Source organism: Mustela nivalis (assembly GCF_964662115.1).
Source record: "Mustela nivalis genome assembly, chromosome: 4".
Classification (NCBI taxonomy): Eukaryota; Metazoa; Chordata; class Mammalia; order Carnivora; family Mustelidae; genus Mustela; species Mustela nivalis.
In genome coordinates this window covers 35,225,238-35,248,632 of record NC_139023.1, presented here as the reverse complement: position 1 = coordinate 35,248,632, position 23,395 = coordinate 35,225,238, and the positions used below count along the sequence as shown (strand labels likewise).

Sequence of the window (23,395 nt, the reverse complement as noted above, 5' to 3'; positions counted from 1 at the left end):
TATATTTGGAACATTCATCATAAAACAGCAGAATACACATTCTTTCATTCTTTTTTTTTTTTTTTTTTTTTTTAAGAGAGAGAGGGAACCTTAAACAGACCCCACACTCAGTGGATGAGCCCAACACAGGGCTCAATTCACAAACCCGAGATCGTGACCTAAGCCAAAATCAAGAGTCGCTTGCTTATCTGATTGAGCCATCAAGGTGCCTCAGAATACACACTCTTTCAAGTGCATATGGAACATTCTCCAGAATGGAGATCACATATTAGGTCACAAAATAGGCCTCAAGAAGATTGAAGATTGAATAGAAGATTGATAGAAGATCAATAGATTGATAGAAGATTGAAGTCATACCATGCAACTTTTCTGACCACAACACTGGGAAACTAGAAGTCAACCACAAGAAAAAACCTGGAAAGACCACAAATACATGGAAGTTAAGTAACATGCTACTAAACAATGAGTGGTTCATCTAAGAAATAAAAGAAGAAATTAAAAAGTACATGGAAACAAATGAAAATGAAAACACAATGGTCCAAAACCTTTGAGATGCAGCATAAGCAGTCCCAACAGGGAAACATATATCAAAGAGGCTTACCTCAAGAAGCAAGAAAAATCTGAAATAAACAACCTAACCTTACAGCTAAAGGAGCTAGAAAAAGAACAAAAAGTGAAGCCTGAAGCTAGCAGAAAGAAGGAAATAATAAAGATTAGAGCAGAAATAAAGGATTTGGAAACTTAAACAATAGAACAGATTAGTGAAACCAGGAGCCAGTTCTCTGGGAAAAAAATCAATAATATTGATAAACCTCCAGCCAGAGTTATCAAAAAGAAAAAAGAGAGGACCCAAATAAACAAAATCACACATGAGAGAGGAGAAATAACAACCAACATCACAGACATACAAACAATTATAAGAGAATATTATGAAAAACTATATGCCAACAAATTGGACAACCTGGAAAAAATGATTAAATTCCTAGAAACAATTGAATTACCCAAGCTGAAACAGGTGAAATAGAAAACTTGAACATACCAATAACCAGCAAAGAAATTGAGTCAGTAATCAAAAAATTCACAACAGGGGCGCCTGGGTGGCTCAGCGGGTTAGGCCGCTGCCTTCGGCTCGGATCATGAATTCGGAGTCCTGGGATCGAGCTCCACATCGGGCTCTCTGCTCAGCAGGGAGCCTGCTTCCTCCTCTCTCTCTGCCTGCCTCTCTGCCTGCTTGTGATCTCTCTCAAATAAATAAATAAAATCTTAAAAAAAAAAAATTCACAACATACTCCACGATCAAATGGCTTCACTGGTGAATTCTACAAAACAGTTAAAGAAGAATTAATGCCTCTTCTCAAACCATTCCAAAAAATAGGGGTGCTTAGGTGGCTCAGTTATTAAGTGACTGCCTTCAGTTCAGGTCATGATCTCAGGGTGCAGGAATCGAGCCTCAGGCTCCCTGCTCAGTGGGAAGCCTGCTTCTCCCTCTCCCACTCCCCCTGCTTGTGTTCCCTCTCATTGTATCTCTGTGTCAAATAAATAACTAAATCTTAAATATATATATATATTCCAAAAAAACAGAAAAGGAAAAGGAAAGAAAACTTCCAAATTCATTCTGAGTCCAACATTACCCTGATACCAACACCAGATAAAGATTCCACTAAAAAAAAAGAGAAAACTATTGGCCAACATCCTTGATGAACATAGATGCAAAAATTCTCAGTAAAATACTAGCAAACCCAATCAAACAATACATTTTTAAAAAATCATTCACCATAGGGGTGCTTGGCTGGATCTGTCACTCACACCTGTCAAAATGGCTGAAATAAAAAACAAAGAGCAATAGGTGTTGGCGAGCATGTGGAGAGAGGGCAACCGTCTTGCACTGTTGGTAGGAATGCAGACTGGTGCAGCCACTCTGGAGGACAGTATGGAGTTTCCTCAAAAAAGTTAAAAAAGAACTACCCTTCAGTCTTTCAATCATACTACTCTAGATACTCACCCAAATAATACAAAAATATGAATTCGAAGGGATACATGCACCCTGATGTTTATAGCAGCATTATCAACAGTAGCCAAATTATGGAAACGGCCCAAGTGTCCATTGACTGATGATTGGATGAAGATGTAGTATGTATGTATGCATGTGTGTGTACATATGTGTATATCTATAGGTATATGCACAGATATATACACACACATATCAACGATGGAATATTACTCAGCCATAAAAAAGAAATCTTTCCATTTGCAGCATCAGTGGAGCTAGAGTATAATGCTAAGTGAGGTAAGTCAGCAAGTGAAAGACAAATACTATACCATTTTACTCTTATGTGGAATTTAAGAAACAAAGCAAGCAATGGAGGGGGGAGAAAAAGAGGCAAAACAAGAAATGCTCTTATCTGTTGAGAACAAACTGATGGTTACTGGAAGGGAGATGATGGCAGGTAGTGGTGAGAGAGGTGATGGGGATTAGGGAGTGTGGTTGTCGTGATGAGCCCTGGGTGATGTATGGAAGTGCTGAATCACTGTATTGCACACCTGAGACTAATATTATACTCTTAACTACTTGGAATTTACATAAAAACTTTAAAAAGTGACAGAGCTGGAAAAGATATGTCCTATTTAAGGTGATCAATTCCCAGTGATTTTTCCAATGTAGTATGTTAGAGGACTCTACTTAACACTTTTTTTTTTTTAGGTTTTTTTTTTTTAGTTTTTTAAAGCAGGGGTTGGGGGGAAGCCGAGGGAGAGGGAGAGAGAGAGACTTTTAAGCAGATTTCATGTCCAGTGTGAAGCCCAATGCGGGGCTCAATCTCACAACCCTGAGATCATGACCGGAGCCGAAGTCAAGAGTTGGACGCTTAACGGACTGAGCCATCCAGGCGCCCTGGAACCTACTTTTTTGTTGTTACTGTTGTTAAAGCATGTGGCGTCATCATCCATTAAGGTTTTTCTACATTTACAGCTATCAGGCTGACCAAACTGTCTCATCATGACTCGTTTTATGACCTTTGAGGTTCCAGCATGACTGAAGTAGAGTTTGTATTTATTACATATGTATGTTAGGTCTGACTGACCATAACATCATCTTCTAGCTTCTCCAAAATGCCTTTAGCCCTTAGTCTTTGTCCTAAAGCAGTAAGTTCTAATTTTGTACTTCAGTTTCTAAGTAGATATTAAAATTATTCATGAAATACTTTTTAAAAGAACTACCTGGAGATTATGATTGTGAGTTTTTTAGTGATTTATATCTTAATGTTACAGGGATCAAATGTCTTTCCTTCTTTGGTCAAAAATTGGAAGTTTTCTGGCCGTTGGAACCGTTAAAGGAAATTTGCTTATTTATAATCGTCAGACATCTCGAAAGATTCCTGTGCTGGGTAGGTTATAGCTGAAAACACCGCTCTGTATTTGAGATGCTTTACATAAATGTAATGTTTTATGCCTCAGATTTTTCTGATATTGCCAGGGAAATTGTGTAGTAGTAAAGCTCCCCCGGGTAAGCCTCAGAGCTAGCTAAACTACAAGATCCCTCTTCACTGTTTATGAAGAATTACCAGGCCACACAGAATAGTTGCTCTAAGGTCACCTGTGCCTTTGAACACCAGGACATTAACAGCAGATTGTACCTGTGGACATGAGATAGACTGTGCTGTGTATATCAGCACGTTAGTAGATGGACTGAAACATTTGGTGACTGTTTTGGTCAGAATATATCTAGATTCTTAATTCTGACCTCTTATTCTCTCCAAACACCAATTGAGTGTGCATGGCGAGTTATATTGAACCTCAGGGTGTATGACTAGAGGGTGTTTGTTCCTTGTTTGACCTTGGTTCAGACTCTTTGATTCCCCCAGTCTCTGGTCGCTTATAATCTGCCTTCCAAACACCCAAGAAGAAACACATCGATTCTTTTCAATTATCATAACATCCTGCTGGTGAATGGTGAAACTAGTAGGCTTAATTATACCCAGGTGGCCAAATAATTATAATTTATTGCTAAGGAAGGAATTAAACTCTGGAGATAAGAGTGCCATCAGAATACTTGAGAAAGTGCCTTTCAATTAAGGACACATAATTTATTTCAATTTTTTTCACATACATATATATCTTTAATATTTATATTTTTGGTGCTCCAGCCAAAAGGTAATGCCATTGACCCATTTGAAAACCTAAACAAAATATTTTGAGTTACAAAAATCAACTTTCACCATAAATTGACTATTTGACCTCAGGCATTTTTTCATATCCCCCTTCATCTGTAGGAACACCCTACCAGTTAACTTACAGGCCCCAGAAAGTCTGACACTTAACATATAAGAAAATCATCTGTCAAAGCATAATTATTTTATGTCAAGTATTTGTCACATATACATAATTTTATAGGTGATCTTTGTATTTAATATGAATATTGGGTCTCAGTCATTTATTATAAAATGGGCCTGAGGAGATTATTCAGGTCAATTATATGTCTTAGGTCCTTTAGATAACTATATGGCTGCTTTTCTCAGAGTTGGTTATGATTTGTGGCTCTGCTTTTTTTTTCTTTTAAATAACTCACTTTCCTAATTCCAAGGCTTTCCACTCTAGAAGCCCCCCCATGGTACCATGAGCTGCCAGCATTTCTCAGTAACTAAAATCTGTTAACCTTGTTGCGTCTTATACTGATTTACTCCCTTCAGCTAAACCACATATAGGCAGTTCTCATGTTGTGTGACTCTTATATTATTATATATTATTATACTATATTATTCGTTTACTATGGTTTAATTAAATACTGCCAGTCTCCTAATACCATGTTTCAAACTTCAGTTACCATAGTAGATTAACTGTGAGTTAATATGATTTAAATAAGTCAGTGTGTGTAAAGTGCCCAGAATACTGTAAGTAGGCACACAAAACGGGTTAACTGATCTTGATGTTAAGGCTAACCTGAGTTCTGAGCCCTGGAAGAAACAAAGAGGCCATGAGGTATACAGAAAGGGGGAAGAAGAGATTTTCTTCTCCTTTTCTGGGGTATAGAAGGAAGTTTGTCTTTGGCTTTTTCCCACCTTTCTTTGTGCACTCTTCTTCCTTTCCTAATGCGCATCTCTGTGGGCCCAGTGCAAAGTATGACACGAGTCCCTTCATCTATGATCACCAAACTCTCCTCCATTTCCGCGACTTCTCTGAATGGTCCCTTCACGTTTGTGCCCTGATCTTCTGATTTGAAATGCCATCCAAATCGTGACCAGTCCCATACTGACCTCTTCCTACCTCTAGACTCCCGTATCCACTGCTTATTCAACATTTCTGACAAGATGTCCAGTAAACACTTGAAATTTCGTATCTCTAAAGCCCTTCTTAACCGCAGCTGCTCCTCTCACCATTGAGGACATCCCATCCTTTCAGATCTTGAGGCTAACACTTTAGCATCCTCCTTGACTCTCCTTTTTCTCATACCCTCCTCATCTAATTTGCCAGAAAATCTTGTAGGCTCTTGCTTCAGATATTTCCAGAATCCAGCCTGTTCTCACCATCTCTCCTATTACCACTGTGTGTAGAGCCCCGCACATCTTCCACGTGCATTTCGGCGCTCTCGGAACTGGCTTCCCTGCTCCAGCTCTTTCCCCGTTATAAAATATTCTCAAGCTAGGGACCAGAGCGAGCTTTCTGCTCAGTCCTTTCCAGTGGGTCAAAGCCAGGGTCCTTACAGTGGCCGGCCAACACCCGCATGACCTGGCCTTACAAACTCTGATTTCGTCTCAGACTCCGCCCCTTTTCCTTCCTCTGCTCCAGCCACACTGTCCTCCTCCTGAGCCTCTGACACACTAGGACTCTGGCCTCAGGGTCTACTCACTTAACATCTACTTCTTTAGAACCTACTTCCAGCATCAGTACCATATTCAGTTCTGTAAGGGCGAGAAAGAATAAAATTAATGTGGTCTCTGCTCTCAAAAAGCAGCAAACTTCTCTAGCACTTTCTGTATTTAAAAAAAAAAAAAAAGCTATATAAAAAATAGCTAAACTTCTCTAGTACTTTCTGTATGCCTGGCACTCTTCCAAATGCCTGAACTCATTTGATCCTCAATTCTATGCAGGCCCTACTATTATCCCCAATTTATGGATGTGTGACTAAGGAATAGAAATGTTAGGTAGCTTACCCAGTGTTTATAGTCAGTGGAAGACTGAGATTCAAACGCAAGCAGGCTAGCTCCAGAATATATTGACTTAACCAATCTACTCCTCATTGTAGAATGAATCTTGAGGCTCAAGGATTTATTTGTCCTAGGACCTTCAACAAATGCACCCAGTGTCAAGTATATGATTTTTCCCCCCAAAATACAGTTTTTGTACTGGCTAGATTCCTCAGCGGGAAAGTCTCCTGATACTTATCACTTCCGTCTAGTATCACTTCCTAGTTAAGTGACTCAGTTCTCCACACCAGTCTTAATAAGGTACATTCAGATTTGCACCTCAGCACCTCAGTATGACCAGAAATCAAATGTGTTCTAGTTTTACATGAGTAACCCAAACTGAATGTTGAATCTGTTTATACCAAGTTGTCTACCACGTTGTGAAACTGAGTGTAGTAAAGTAACTTGAGGGCCTTGGGATTTAGTGCTTGTGGTAGGACATTATTGTTATATGGTTTGGTTATATGGTAAGCTAACAAACTTGTCCAGGAGCTGAGTATCTCTTCATGTTAGAGCCTGTACTCATACCCATTTAACTAGTTGAAAACCGTTATATTGCTTTAGAACTTGGTAATGACTTTTAAATAAGGTTGCTTAGACACTAACTACTTTGATGAGATTTAGCATTCCTTGTCTGTTTAATATCGACAGCCTATTACCTAGACTTTTAGATTGACAGCACAGATCTTTTAATTTTTTTGAGAAACCGATGTGTCTGTACAAAAATCATCTGTTTTTCAGGAAAACATACTAAAAGAATCACATGCGGATGTTGGAATGCAGAAAATCTGCTTGCTTTAGGTGGTGAAGATAAAATGATTACCGTTAGCAATCAGGAAGGTGACACGATAAGACAGGTAATTCTGTATCATCTTTGGTCTGGTGTATTCAAAACTTTCCCTGAAATAAAGTTTGTCTACCAAACTAATCTGTGAAATTTTAAAATCTCTGTGTGGGATCTGTATGCAATAACTTCCTTTCCAAAGTAACAAAAACTGTTCTTCTTAGGTATTAGAACACTTTTCTTTCCTAGGAGTCCTTTATCTAAATATCTTCCTTTGTACATTTGCCATTACCTAGTATTGGCATGAATTATTGGCTCTGTGGTTATAGCTAGGCTGTATATTTGTGAGATAACTCTGATTTTATATGCGTATAGTCATAATATAAATGTTAATAACTGGGCTCAGAGTCTGGTCTGCCTGATTCTAAAGCCCATGCCTTTAACTGGTGTATTAAATTGCTTCCAAGCTAATCCTTATTAAATTTAGTTTTAGGAATAAAGTTTACTATTGTTCAAATTTCCCAGTTGAATAGATCTTCAGCGGCTCCTTGAGGGAATTTATATTGCCAGTAGCTACTACATAATCTCACCAGTGGATAAATTTTACTTTGGACCACTTGGCATATGACTTAGTATTGCCAGGACCATACTGACTAGCAAATTCTTTGAATACCCTCTAGGTATATGGCACTGTGCTATGTACTTAAGAAGAAATGTGAAATATGGTCCTGTATTATTTCTCTATTGCTACATCACAAATTACCCCCCAAACCTAGCAGTTTCAAAACAATATACATTTATTGTTTTATAGTTTTTATGGATGAGGAATGCAGATGTAGCCTAGCTGCTTTAAGGTCTCACAAGCCTGCATTTTCCTGGTCAAGGTTGGAGTCTCATCTGAAGGCTTGACTGGGAAAAAAGTCTGTTTCCAAGCTCATTCGCATGGTTCTTGACAAGAGTTTAATTCCTTATAGGTTGTTAGGCTTAGGATCTCAGTTCCTTTCTGGCCATTGATTAGAAACCCACCTAATTTCATTGCCACAGGATTTCTCCATAGAGTGCCTCTCCATATAGCAGGTGGTAAGACAAGGAGAGCAGCCACTTAAAACTTAAGCCACAATCTCTTAATAAATAACCTGATCTCAAAATCATTTTTGCCATATTCTGTTATGTAGACGTGAGTCCCGACCAGCCCACATTCAGCTAGGTGAGGATTACTGTGGCTCATTTTAGAAGCTGCCAACCATAAGCTCCTACTCTCAAGAAGACAGAACTAATCATGATAAAACACACACAACCTTATACCATGATTGCCATATCTTTTGGTATAGCTTACGAGTCCCATAATATCTGAGATGGAGGAGATCAGTGCAAGTTGGATTATGAACCTTTAAAAGACAGACAATCTGAATCAGTCAAGGTGTAGGATAAATTGCTGTAACAGAGTGTTCCAAAATTACAAGGGCTCTAAAAATATGCTAGTTTGGGTGGTTTTTCCTCTTTCTCTTCCTCTTGGAACAGAGACAGGTGGGCAGATCATCTGTGCATCTCTGCTTCACAAGGCACTACACAGTCCCAGGTTCCTTCCATCACATTGCTCTGCCTTTTGCAAGGATGTTTTGTCCTCTTCTGCATAGTTACTCGCACCACACCTGCATTTTCCCTCCAGGAAGAGAGAAAGAAAGTGTAGTGCAAGAGATATTTAAAGGGCCTCGTCTAGAAGATGCATTTATTTTTTCCATCCATATCACTAGAACCTAGTGACTATGTGACTAGGTTCTTCACTGCTGCCAGTGAAGCCGCAAATATCATCTCTGTAATTGTGTACCCTACTGAAATTTGTTTAAGTGGATATTGTAAGACGTTTAACAGTCTGTTGTTCAACCCTAGTAAAACAACATGGACAGAGGTAGGAGGAAGAACTTATAGCTTGTTCATAGCTTGTTCAAGATTGGCCTACTGAAGATAGGAGTTCTGAGAATTTACAGAAAATAAGACTGAAGAAGAACATTGGTTTCTGTATCTGGACAGCTCTGAAAGTTAGGCAGAAGTTACTCAACCATGTTGAGTAGAACCATAGCATGATTAAACTTGTTCTTTTTTTTTTTTTTTAATTTACTTGACAGAAATCACAAGTAGGCAGAGAGGCAGACAGAGAGGGGGAAGCAGGCTCCCCGCTGAGCAGAGAGCCCGATGTAGGGCTCGATCCCAGGACCCTGGGATCATGACCTGAGCCGAAGGCAGCTGCTTTAACCCACTGAGCCACCCAGGCGCCCCATGATTAAACTTGTTCTTAAGATTAATTAGATAAAAAATATTTTCTAGAAACCTAAAATGTTGACATTCTATTTTGGTGCCATTTTGAGTTAGAATGGTAGATATGCAAGTTGAAATGCTTTAGCTCTGCACTCACTTCCTTGTATCCATATCAGACATCATCAGTAGATATTGGCATTTTTTTCCTCCACTGAATAAGGACATGACCTTACAATATTTTGCTACATCACATCCTAGGAAATAACTACATTCAGTTGTTATTTACATACAAGATAGCTATTTCCCATCGCTGATCTCTAAGAAGTATTCTTCTAGAATTAGGTATACTCTCTAATTTGTCCTGGGGTAAGCAAAGCATACATGAAAAGTATTGCTTTATTTTGTGTTGTCTCTAATTGCTTTGAATTTACTACTCTGCAGATCACTCCAGTGTTTCTTGTGTGGATTTATTTTTATTTATCCTACTAAGGACTTGCCTTGTTCTTTAAATCTGAAGTTTGCTGTCTTTCATCAATTCTGGAAAATTCTGTCATTATCTCTTTCAGTATTACTTTTTGCCCTTTCTATTCTGTCCTTCTGGAGTGTCTGTTAGACATACGTTGGACCTTCTACCTCTTTATTTCTCTTTTTTTGTTTAAGAATTTATTTATTGATTTTAGAGAGAGCCGGGAGAGTAGTAGAGGTAGGGGGACAAGGAGACTCTGTGCTGAATGGGGAGCCCAACTTGGGGCTCAGTTTCATGACTCTGAGACTATGATCCTGAGATCATAACTTGAGGTGAAACTGAGAGTCAGATGCTCAACCATCTGAGCCACCCATGTACCCCTCTTTATCTCTCTTTCATATCTTTTTGTCATTCTGTGCAACCTCCTGGGTTATTTACTTAATCACTTTATTTACTCTTTATTCAAATTTATCTGGCCATCTATCTTATTAAGTTTTTTTTAATCTTAATGATTCTGTTTCTTATTATTAGTAAGTACTTTAGATAAATAGGCAGATGGGGTTAAGAGATACAAACTTCCAGTAAAATACATAAGTCATGAGGGTGTAATATACAGGATAGGGAATATAGTCATTAGTATTGTAATAATTTTTTATGGTGAGATAGTAGCTAGACTTACCATGGGGAAGGTAATTTTGTAATGTATATAAGTATTGAATTACTGTGTTTTACATCTGAAGCTAATAGCATATTGTATGTCAAGTAAAGAGTTAATCCCTCAACAACATGGTTTGAACTGTGGAGATTTACTTATATGCATATATTTTTTGATAAATATAATAGAGGACCATAAATATATTTTCTCTTATGATTTGCTTAATAACATTTTCTTTTCTCTAGCTCACTTTATTATAAGAATACAGTATGAGATATACAAAATATATAAAATGTCTATGAATTGTTTATATTATTGGTAAGGCTTCCAGTGAAAGTAGGCTATTAGTAGTTAAATTTGGGGGACTCAACATTATATTTGAATATTCAACTGTAGGGGCTCAGCTCCCTTAACCTCCACATTGTTCAAGGGGCAGCTATACTTTAATAAATAAAGAAAATTACTTTGTAGTTCTCTAAAAAAATCTGTCTGGACTTTTTTTTTTTTTTTTAAGTCTTTTGTCATACTTCTGAGTCCTTTACATCTTTGGTCATTTTTAAAGTGTCTAGCGGAGTGTCTCTCTGCTAGTTCTGTGTTTCTTAGATCTGCTGACTTTTGTTCTTGATGTGTTATGTCTTGTGACTTTTCTCATTTTGAATTGTGAACTCCTCTTCAGCAGGGCTTGTCTGTAGAAATTTTTTATCGCTTTGGAAGAGGCCTTGGATTTGTTTTTGACAAACACTCCAAGGAGTTTCTAACCCACTCAAAAGTATAAATACGAACTTCAGATCATAATGAAGATGAGAAGGTCTTTGAAATGAAAAGAACCTTTTCAGTATTTTTTCTGACCCAAAGCTCAGCCCAAGTCAAATAGGCTTCTTTATTGTCTCCTTACCAACTGCTCTGGATAGCTAGAGCATCAGTTTCTACACATACTTCGGTTTGTGGTTTGCTCTTTGCTTATTTTCCCTGGAAATTTTCCTTGCCTTCTTTCAAGCTTTTCTCTCTATTTAATAAGACATGTGTTCTATATCATCCACAATTTCCAGATGTTTGTAGCTGTGGGATTTTCAGGTATAACAGAAGTGAAAGCAAGTTACTGGTTTTATTATAAATTCAGAATGAATTTAAGTGTTGCACTTATTCCTCGTGATAATATTTCTGTCCCTGCAGACACCAGTGAGGTCAGAGCCTAGCGACATGCAGTTTTCCATGATGAAGACAGATGACCGAACGTCTGCTGCTGAAAGCACGGTGAGAATTCAAAGTCACAGCCGTGTCCAAGTTATTTTGATAATTTCATAGACTATGCTTTCTCCTTTTCCAGGATGGTTCCGAATGTATACGGATAAATAAATAATGGTGTGTCATTTGTTAAATTAGTAAAGAATCCAGTGTCTGAGGCATACGTTGCTTTTGCTGCTGCTGACAGTAGCGCAGGAAATGGGGACATCTTCTTATTACTCTTGGTGTTGCTTTTCTCGTTCTTGTGGTAGCAGAAACAGCGAGCGTACCTTTATAAACAGAAGACTGATTTCTACGTGATTTTTTATTTTCTCTCTTTTGGAGGTGGTGACCAGAACTCTGGAGTTTGTAGTTTTTGTTAATGTCTTAGATACATTTTCCTTGCCACATAGTATTCTGAAATCCAGAGGATCTTCGCAATTACCCAGAAAGCCAGCCAGAGGGAAAACAAAACAAAAACCAAGAGGACAACCACCGCAGGGTCCCCATAAAACTGTAAAACCCCAGTATCAAGGGCAAAGAAGATATTAAGCTCCTGGCATTGCCCTAAAACCTGTATACTACATAGATACTACTTTTATTTTTAATTCGTTCCCATTATTCTCATTCTTTTTAATTTTTTTAAAAAATTTTAACCTATTTAACCATCACGAGGTTCAATACAACAAATTCCATAATAACCTTTTAACTTGGACTTTTTTGATACATATACCTGTGTTTTTCTTGCTTTTCTATTTTTTTTTTAAATATTCATATATAGATGAGTTTCAAGGTAATCCTCTTTCCCCAATCAATACTAGCCCTATATATAAACCAGTTTAATCCCCCTTTATCCCGGGAAAATGGAGTTCTTTAACAAAGATATCAAGATACAAACAGGAAGACTCAAAATAACCTTCCTTGTCCACACTGAGGATTTATAACCACACTCCCATCTTTTTCTTCTGCCAGTGTTCCTGTGTATTTGTTTTTGTTCTGGTTGTATATAAACCTTATACTTGGGGTTCATTTTGGCTGGGTTCTTTTTTTCTTGTCATTTACTTTTGTCAGTCTTTTTGTCTGTTTTTGTTTGTATACTTTATAAATCTTACCTTTGGGACCCATTCTGGCCAGGTCTTCTCTTTTTTTTTTTCTTTTCTTTTCTTTCTTTCTTTCTTTTTTTTTCCCCCTGTCTCTCTCTTTCTCTCTTTTTTTTTTCTTTCTTTTTGTTGGGAACTCCTGATTGCACAGAAGCGTTTCAGGGTGCACCTGGATCGTGGTTGATATATTCAGCTACACATCCCCTCAGCCACTTCTCACCAAAATGACTAGGAGGAGAAATGCCCAACAGAGGAAATATTCAGAGACTGTGCCCTCTCCATCAGAGAGCTATTGGATATGGACATAAACAGTATGTCGGAAAGGGAATTCAGGGTAACAATTATCCAGGCAGTGGCTAGGTTGGAGAAAGCCATTAATACAAATATATTTAAATGCAATACTCTTCTTTTTCTTAAAAAGCTATTATTGACTCGATAATGACTTATAATTGATAGACTAAGGAACTGGGTCAGTGTTTCTCTTCTTATATGAATCCATCACCCTTAATGAGCCCAAGTAAGCAATACACTCTTTTCTCTCCCTCACACAATTACATCTTCCACTAAGAATTACAGTTAAGTATTGACTTGTGTGAGTGACAGAGGGACACTAGTCTAGCCACATTGACCAATGACCTGCAGGAGATGGAAAGAGTGATGCAAAAAGCCAAGCACATTTATCCACACCATGTGGACTGTAATCCCCAATGGCTCAAAATCAGAATGACCTCTTAGGCAGGAAGACTCTGTACTCCGAACATGCGCTCATTTTCAGTGGAACTGTGTTGGACTTCTGTCCCTGTGCTGTATAGTACTCTAATGAGAGGTATAGAGAATTTTTAAAAGTTAATCAACCCAGCTATTTTAGTGTAACTCTTAAAGGTGCAAAGCCAAGGACCCTTCCCAGACTGTATATTAATACAATGTATTTTTAAAGTCACGTTGTTATCGTATTAGTTAAAACATTTATTTATTTTTTTTTTAAGATTTTATTCATTTATTTGACAGACCGAGATCACAAGTAGGCAGAGCGGCAGGCAGAGAGAGAGCAGGGGAAGCAGGCTCCCTGCTAAGCAGAGCCTGATTCGGGGTTCAATCCCAGCCTCTGGGATCATGACCTGAGCCAAAGGCAGAGGCCCCCTGGTTAAAACATTTAATGTAAACTTGGCTCATGTTTTCATCATTTAGGCTCATCTATTTGAATTTGCTTATTGGTCTTCATGAAGTCCTAAGTAATTCATTCCACAATCTCTTAATCTTTCCTGGCAGATCAGCGTGGTGGTTGGCAAGAAAACGTTGTTTCTTTATAATCTGAATGACCCAGATAGTCCAATTGATCTGGAATTTCAGCAGCGCTATGGGAACATTGTCTGCTACAGCTGGTATGTACAAGCAGCTCATTACCAAAAGATGTCCCTGTGTTCTTCCTTACTCATTATATTTAATTTTTGCCCATAGCATTTGCACTTCTATATGTCACATTTTCTGGATTATAGACTATGACTTCACATGGGAAACAACCTAGCATATTATCTGGCCCTTGACAAATTATGTTCTGTAGTTCCTTACTTCTAATGTACTTGATGATTTACTGTGTTGCCAATGATAGCTAACCTTCCTTTTACTGTACCGTTGCCTTTGTTGCTATAGGTATGGTGATGGCTACATCATGATTGGTTTTTCACGTGGAATTTTTGTGGTCATCTCCACTCATATTCGAGAGATTGGTCAAGAGATATTTCAGGCTCGTGACCACAAAGATAGTCTAACCAGTATTGCAGTCTCACAGACCCTTAATAAAGCTGCTACGTGTGGTGATAATTGGTAAGTTACACTTAAAATTTCCCAGGAAAGCTTATGTAAGGAATGTTTAAGAGATACAACAAGAGGGGCGCCTGGGTGGCTCAGTGGGTTAAAGCCTCTGCCTTCGGCTCAGGTCATGATCCCAGGGTCCTGGGATCAAGCCCCATGTTGGGCTCTCTGCTCCATGGGGAGCCTGCTTCCTCCTCTCTCTCTCTCTCTCTCTGCCTGCCTCTCTGCCTACTTGTGATCTCGGTCTGTCAAATAAATAAAATCTTAAAAAAAAAGAAAAGATATTCAACAAGACTTTGATAGCCTGTGGGAATCTGTCAGCCGAACTCTCCTGCACTCTTAAAATATGTTTGCAATTGAAAACTTCTAAGACTCCTGCTAGAACACGCAGGCTGAAACCTAAAATGCTAAATGTTTACCAATGACAAAACCTAAAACGGAGAATTTTGAAAATCAATCTTAAAATAGGTGGTTCCGGGTAGTGTGGAGTCAGCACACTCCACCTTTTACCTCTCACTGATTAATTACAACCATAAAGCCGGGGCAGAATGCATGAAACAGCTCTTTAAGGTCTCTGGAAAGTAAATAGTAGATCGAAGAAGAGCAGAATTTGAAGTGCCACCGAACCAGGGAGGAGTCTCCCAGTTTGTCTTCCAGTCTCTTGAGACTCATGGTAGCCAGTGTCTGGAAGTAGACACCAGAGTATAGATAAGAGGGCTCTGAGTGAAGCCCTCTGGTTCCGGCTCAAGTTGCAGGAAAGAGAACTCCACTAACAAGAGTTGGGAAGATCTCCCAGCTTCCTTTCTTTTTCCTTGTTCTTTCGTGCCCCAGCCACCATGCCACTTTGCAGTAGCAGCAACAGCCGTGGGAGGAAGGACCCACAGACACCCGCAACTCTGACAGAGGATAACCTTCTTCCAAGCAGAGGACCTATGGTCCCAGGAAGTGGGGCAGCCCCTGTTGCTTGTTCTCTGCGCCCTCACACTGCTTGGCCACAAGTGTGGGTCCAGTTGTGGAAGGGCAAGGCACATCAGGGTAACTAGATCCCCAGCTTTCCTGCTGGGAGACCAAAAAAGGGAAGCCCCAGAGAATCAGAACATACCAGGGAGATTTTGTAGAGGAAAGAGCTCTGGAAAGTAACCGGCTAAAGACATTTGTGAACTCCCAGGTTCACTCCTGAGCTATATATGTGTATCTCATCCTAAATATACCAAAGACTTCAAGAACTGAACCAAGGAATAGACCTTAGTGCAAGTCTTGTGGATCACAGAGTGAGCAGAATGGGTAGATATCTGAGTACGACTGCAAAGCCTTTGAAAATGGAACTGACGTTGAAACCTCAAGCCACAGAAGGCTGTTTGATACTCATAGCCTGAACCCAACTGGGTTGATTATTAAAAAAACAAACTTTAACCTTCTCCATGGGATTTAAACAAGATGCAGGAGTCTTGGATGTAATGTTCAGAAGGTCCAAAATAGAACCCAAACTTACCTGACATAGGAAAAATCAGGAAAATTTCAACTCACCTGAGAAAAGGCAATCAAAAGATGCCAGTGCCAAGATGACGCAGGTAGCAGCTGCTACACACACACACACACACACATACACACAACAGATGGAAATATAGTCTTAGAAAAGAAAGAGAATCTAGAAAGAAAAACTAAATGGAAGCTTTTAGACCTGAAAAATATAATTAATGCAGTACTTACTAACAGAATGGAGATCATAAAATGTCTAGACCAAAAGCTAGACCAAAAGAAATACCCTCAGTGAGCACAGAGAAAGAAAAGATTGGAAAAAAATAAACAAAGCCTCAGGGGCCTGTAAAACAATACCGAAACATCTAACATTTATGTCACAAGAGTCTCAGAAATAATGGCTGGGAACTTCTCACCTTCAGCAGAAGACAGACCTGTCTATTGTAGAAGCTCAGCAAATCCCTAAAAGGATAAGTCCAAAAAAACTTAGCGCAGACGCATCATAATCAAACTGCTAAAAAACTAACTATGAAGAAAAAAATCTTGAAAGCAGTTAACGAACAACATTTTAAGTGCATGTTTCTCACCATAAGCTGTCAAGGCCAGAAGGAAGCATCACGACTTTCTAAAGTGCTGAAGGAAAGGGACTGTCCGCTGAAATTCATCACCCAGTGAAAGTATCCATCAGGAATGAAGTGAAATGGAAACATTCGCAGATGAAGAAAAATGAGAATTTACTGCTAGCAGACCTGCTCTAAAATTGCTAAAGGAATTGCTTCAGATGGAAGAAAACAGATTACAGAAGAAAATTTGGGACGTCAAGAATAAAGGAAGAGCAGGTGTCTGGATGGTTCAGTTCATTAAGCATCTGCCTTCAGCTCAGGTCATGATCCCTGAGTCCGGGGATCAATCAGCTTCCTGCTCAGTAGGGAGTCTGCTTCTCCCTCTACCCTTCTACCCCATCTTGTGCTCCCTCCCCCTCTCTCTCAAAAATAAATAAAATCTTTTTAAAAAAAAAAAAAGAATGAAGAGAGGCAGAAATGGTAAATAGATCTTTTTTTTTTCCTTTAAAGATCTTTAACATATGGTACTGTTAAAAGTAAAAATGCTGTTATTTGATAGCGTGTTCCGTGTTTAAGATGCAGTACATATGGCGAGCACAATAGAAAGGGGAGAGTGTCAGTTAAGTGTCTGCCTTTGGCTCAGGTCATGATCTCAGGGTCCTGGGATTGAGCCCCTGTGTCATCTAGTAAAATACTGATTCTAAAGAGCTTCTGAGATGTTAACTATCTATGCTATAATCTAGAGTAACCACTAAAAATATGCAGAGATACATACAAAAACACAATAATAAGTAAATTAAAATGGAATACTGAAAAATGTTCAAGTCTAAAAGGCAGCAGGACACAGACCTGTACCCCTGGGGCTAATAATACATTATATGTTAATAAAAAAATAAAAAATTATATTTAAAAGGCCCCTGGGTGGCTCAGTGGGTTAAAACCTCTGCCTTTGGCTCAGGTCATGATCCCAGGGTCCTGGGATTGAGCCCCACATTGGGCTCTCTGCTCAGCAGGGAGCCTGCTTCCCCTTCTCTCTCTGCCTGCCTCTCTGCCTACTTGTCTCTCTCTGTCAAATAAATAAATAAAATCTTTTTAAAAAGTTATATTTTTTAAAAATGAGCCAAGTTAAAAATAAATAAGTAAAAGGCAGCAGGAAAGGAGAAATAAGAACAAAAGAAACAACAGAAAACAATGAAACAGTGGATTTAAGTTCAGACAAATCAATTAATTATGATAAATGTGTAAATGGCAGTGCTATTGGACATAGACAATTAGAATAGAATTTTTAAGTGACCCTGTTGCCTGTTGAAACTCACTTCAATGTAATGATGTAATGAAACAACTAGGTAAAAAATAAAGGGATGGAAAAAGTTCATCTAAATGCTAACCAAAAGAGAGCTGGGTGGTTAGGCGGGTATCAGACAGAGAGCAAAGAGAATTACCAGGGATAAAGAGGCATATTGCATATTGACTAGATAAAATGATGCTAAGTGAGTATGCACCTAACAACAGAGCCCCAAAATAGAGGAAGGAAAAGCTGGCAGAACTAAAGGGAAAAATAGACAACAGTAGTAGTTGAAGTCTTCAAGGCTCCGCCTTTAATAAGATGTGGAACAACTAGACAGAAGATCAACAAGGAAATAAACATGTCAAATTGACACTTACTAAGCAGAGTGCAGGGTGCCAGGTCCTGAGCTGTGGTTCAACACGCAAGAAGAAGAACCGAAATAGAAAAGTTCATTATTCACAGGTTCTGGGGGAAGTAACCAGCCTGTCTTGACCTCAGAGAGAGGTCAAGGCCCAGTGCAGATAAAGACACAGAACCCGGGGCATGTACTTTCTATAGGGTTTATGAAAAAAACAATAGCGCCCTGAATAGACTGCTTTCGGGTTCCCAGGGTGAGGCCAGATTGGTAAATTCTAACCAGAAGTGTGGGGTTTTGGTAAGTCCCAGAGATTTTATCCTAGGGGCACGTAAGATAAATATGTGCTGGGAGGCAGGAGAGACAGTTGATCATGGGGCTTTTGGGGAGGTCACATCAGGATCTTACATCTGCTTGAGACTCTGTGAGCTGCTCTCTAGGGCACGCATTTGCAGGAGGGACTAGTGTTAGGTCACTGCAGGCCACTTGGCCAAACAAGGTGGATGCTGAGGCAGCAGCAGCATGGAGGAACTTAGCTAAATTCTCAACAGACTTGGAGAGCACTATAAACCCACTAGACCTAACACTTCTATAGAACATTCCACCCAACAACAGAATCCATATTTTTTCTATGCACCCATGGAACATGCACTAGGGTAGTTTGTATCGTGAACCATGAAACCTCAACAAATTTAAATTGAAGTCATGCAAAATGGGTTCCTTGGCCATAACGTAATCACACTTAAATAACAGGAAAACATCAGGAAGATTCAGTGAACACTTGGAAATTAACCTATTTCCAAATATTCATGAGTGTATCTCAAAGCAAATTGAAAAATACATGCAACTGAGCCATGATCCTCCAATGCTGACTTGAACACCTCGCTCTAGCGTCAGACCCAGCCTTCCCTCTCTCCCTTCTTGCTCCCAGTGGCCCTGGGGGTGTGTGGGCCAGGGGTGGCCCCAAAGAGTAGGAGGCGGAGGGGGAGCAGGTGTGCTGGTCTAAGTGTCTGCATCTGTGCACTTGCAGCAAGGATTGAGAGGAGCAGGAGACTGCATGGATAGGGCCAGGAGCAATGGCGTCCAAAGAGCAACAAGCAGTAAAAAGTCTCAACATGGACAATTGCCAACCAGGAAAATGATCAAAAGGATCAAAAGGATCAAGTTGCTCATAAAGGAGAGCCTTTGGCCCTCACTTTAGAAGCTGACTTTTGTGTGCCTAGAGTAAATCATAGGTGGTTCCATGCTAGGCATCCTATCCCACAGTATAGGTGGGACATGATTCAGGTCTAGGAGAACCACAGGCAAGGATGAGAGAAGAGAATATGGAAAGGGTTAGGGAGGTGGGGGGAGATGAGCCAGCTGAAGGAGAAGCAATTCGCTCATGGTCTGGGGGCGGTTAGCATGGACCCTCCTCAACATGACCATCACGAGGACTTTTGCCTTACCCCTTGAATCCTGATGTTTTGTTTCCTAAAGTTAACAGGAAGACACACTTGTTTCCTAAACTTACATGTTCTCAGTGTACCTTTGTTGCAAACCTTTTGGTGTTATGTGTCTCTTGTGGGTCTCCTACAACTAACTTCTACTCTAATGTTGTCTTTTGGCTCAATCTGTAAGATTCTGTCAGCGGGGGAATTTTACTCTATTGCATGGAAAGATGTTCATTATATATTGTGAAGTTAATAAAGTAGTTTAAAAGACCAAAAAAAAAAAAAAAACCCACCCATACAACTGAATAAAAGTGAAAATGTAACATATCAAAATATGCTATACAGCTAAAGCAATGCTGAGAAGAAAACTTGTAGTATTAAATGCTTATATACAAAAGAAAAAAAACTCAAGTAATGTAATCTAAGTTCCTACCTCAAGAAACTAGAAAAAAAAAAGCAAAATAAGGGTAAAGCAGAAGTAATACAATCATAAAGAGCAGAAGCTGATGACAATGAACATAGAATAGGGAAAAAAATCTCTAACAGCTAAAATTGATAAACCTCTAGCAAGAGGTTTAAATTAATTAAAAAAACAATATTAGGGGCGCCTGGGTGGCTCAGTGGGTTAAGCCGCTGCCTTCGGCTCAGTTCATGATCTCAGGGTCCTGGGATCGAGTCCCACATCGGGCTCTCTGCTCGGCAGGGAGCCTGCTTCCCTTCCTCTCTCCCTCTCTGCCTGCCTCTCCAACTACTTGTGATTTCTCTCTGTCAAATAAATAAATAAAATCTTAAAAAAGAAAAAAAAAACAATATCAGGAATGAAATAGGATTATCACTACAGGTGTGGAAGCTACAAACAACTCCGGAAGTTGACAATTTAGAAGATTGGAAAAATTCTTTTAAAAACCACTGACTATCAAAACTCAACCCAAATGAAACAGATAATCTGAATTAGCCTATAATTCTTAAAGAAATCAAAGAATAATTTTTCACCCCTTAAAAATTTCCAGGCTCAGGTGGTTTCACTGGAGAATTCTATCAAATATTTTTTAAAGGATTCACACCAATTTTATAAAATCTTTTCAGAAAATAAAAGTGGAGGGAACATGTCTCAACTTATTTTGTAAGGCTAGCATTACCCCAATACCAGAATCAAAGAAATTTTTTTAAAAAATTAGAGACCAATCTCTCTCATGAAACTGGACACAAAATCCTGACAAAACTTAGCAAACTGAATTCAGCAATATATGAAAAGAATTCCACCTCATGACCAACTGGGATTTATTCCAAGTATGCAAGGCTTATTTACATTAAAAAATCAACAAAGTAACTATACCAACAGCTTAAGAACCATATGATCATATCATTTGACACAAAATTATTTCATAAAATCCAACACCCATTCATGATAAAAGTTCTCAGTAAGTTAGGGATAAAGGGGATTTGCCTCAACTTGATAAAGAACACCTACAAAAAACTTATAGCTAACATGATACTTCATAGTGAAAGTCTGAGTGCTTGCCCCTAAGATTGGGAACAAAATAAGGACCCCTACTCTCACTACTCAAATGCAACCTAATATTAAAAGTTCTAGCCACTACAATAAGACAAGAGAAAGAAATAAGATGCATCCAGTTTGGAAAAAAAAAAGTAAAACGATTTCTATTTGTAGTTGACATGATTGCTCATGTAGAAAATCTCAAGGAATCTACAAACAAACACCTAGAACTAAAACTAATTAATGAGTGCAGCAAGATTTCAGAATCAAAGATCAACACACACAGATCGATCACATTTCTATATACTAGCAACAAACATGTGGAAATCAAATTAAAAATATGTCTTTTTAATCACTCTGAAGAAAATGAAATACTTAAGATATCACCTTAACAGAACATGGAGGGGTCTGTGTGCTGAAAATTCCAAAATGCTGTTGAAAGAAGACCCAAATAAAACGGAGAAACCCACAGTATTAGTATATTAAAAATAGTGATGCCATCAAATGCTGTGAAGGATGACCAGAACCTAGAGGAGGAAGAAGTTTAAGTGTGTTTATAAAAGGACAACATAAGGGGTCCTTGTGGTGATGGAACTATTTATTCTATATCCTGACTTGTAGTGACTTGTGATGATGGAACTATTCTGTATTCTGACTGTGGTTGTGGATATATTCTATATCCTGACTGTGGTTGTGTGTCTCAAGAATCTTACATGTGATAAAATTGCTTAGAACTAAACATACACACACACACACAAAATGAATATAAGTAAAACTTGGGACATCTGAAAAAGGTTCATGAATTATGTCAATGCCAATATTTTGATTATAATATTATCCTATATTTTTTCAAGATGTCATCATTTGGGGGAAAGGAGGAGGGAATATACAGTCTCTGTATTATTTCTTACAACTGCATGTAGATTTACAATTCTACCAAAATAAAAAGTTAAGTGAAAACAATGAGGGGAAATATATAAAGGGAAAACCCTGGGAGGGCAGAAGTGAGGAGAGAGGAAAGGAGCCAAGGAAGAAAGATAATCTTACAGCCGTTAGGGGCTAACAGTGTGCCACACAGCTTTCATTGGCTTGAACCCACCTGTTCTCCCTGTAACCCTATAGAGTAATATGTCCCCAGTTTTGCAGAGCTTTCAACCTATGCCTTGTGATTCCAAATTGAATGCTCTTTCTATGAAAGAAGTCAGGGCGATGGGGGGAGCACATGCAAAGAGAAACCTTATTCCTCTTACAATAATTAGTGCTGCTGAAGAGAATGTTTTCCTACTCAAACTTTTCTTCAGGGCAACTTAAACCTCCTTGTTCCTGAAACTATAGATCTGAGAATTAAGCCAGACCCAGACTCAAACACCACGCCCCAAAGGGATATTTTTTTAAGATAAAATACAGTTATAGAAATTCTATTATTTTCTTGTCTTGACCCAATAGATTATCCTTCACATCCCTTTCTGGAAAACCCTGACCTGTTCTGTAGCTTACTCTTTTTTTTCATTTTTCAGCATTAAAATTCATGACTTGGCAGAATTAAAGGACATGTATGCTATAATCAACCTGGATGATGAGAATAAAGGTACTAATTTTTCTGAAGCAGAGTGACATTTTATCACTGCAGTATTACAGTAATGTGTTTATTATTATTTGATTTGCATTCATTATAGGAGGAATAAAATTATCACCCTTCATGCGAGTTCCCTAAAATAACTTACTTATTTTAGTAATTATAGAAGCCCGTAAGTCCACTTTGATCTAAAGATTTATAGTCAGTTTAATCTCAATTTCAGTTATAAAACCTAAATTCTTACATCCTTTCCCTTTGAGCCACTACGGAATGAATCGATGGTCATGTTCACATGCCTATCCGTGGTAAAGTTTTATTCTGTACAGACTTAACTATGAAAGACAGCACTTGAAGATTTTATGTCTGAAGAGAATGTTTTCCTACTCACACTTTTCTGCAGCTTACGTGAAAATGCTTGTTTGCCTGCAACAACATTACTTGTTTTTGATCCTTTATTCTGTCAATCATTTCAGGGTTGGGCACCTTGTCCTGGACAGATGATGGCCAGTTGTTGGCACTGTCTACCCAAAGGGGCTCACTGCATGTTTTCTTGACCAAGCTTCCCATACTTGGAGCTGCCTGCAGCACAAGGATTGCGTACCTCACCTCCCTGCTTGAAGTCACAGTAGCCAACCCCGTGGAAGGGGTATGAAAATGGTGTTATTTTGACTTTATTCGTTAGTAAAATCACAGCAGTTGCAACAGTTGATCTGCTACTGTTCCTTTC

General features: G+C 38.8%; 1 protein-coding gene and 1 pseudogene across 2 annotated transcripts in view; both read left to right on the top strand.

The window, feature by feature from the left end:
• The window catches only part of WDR19 (WD repeat domain 19), a 98,463-nt gene that overhangs the window by 11,903 nt on the left and 63,165 nt on the right, over positions 1 to 23,395 (top strand). The window contains exons 5-11 of the mRNA XM_082727584.1: positions 3,268 to 3,383; positions 6,921 to 7,036; positions 11,514 to 11,594; positions 13,934 to 14,046; positions 14,315 to 14,488; positions 22,610 to 22,680; positions 23,142 to 23,318. Coding sequence (XP_082583710.1) covers positions 3,268 to 3,383; positions 6,921 to 7,036; positions 11,514 to 11,594; positions 13,934 to 14,046; positions 14,315 to 14,488; positions 22,610 to 22,680; positions 23,142 to 23,318 — 848 coding nt within the window. The remainder of the gene's footprint in view (positions 1 to 3,267; positions 3,384 to 6,920; positions 7,037 to 11,513; positions 11,595 to 13,933; positions 14,047 to 14,314; positions 14,489 to 22,609; positions 22,681 to 23,141; positions 23,319 to 23,395) is intronic.
• LOC309863731 (protein BEX1 pseudogene) lies at positions 19,167 to 19,853 on the top strand (annotated as a pseudogene). The gene has a single exon. The product of its transcript is annotated as a protein BEX1 pseudogene (transcript).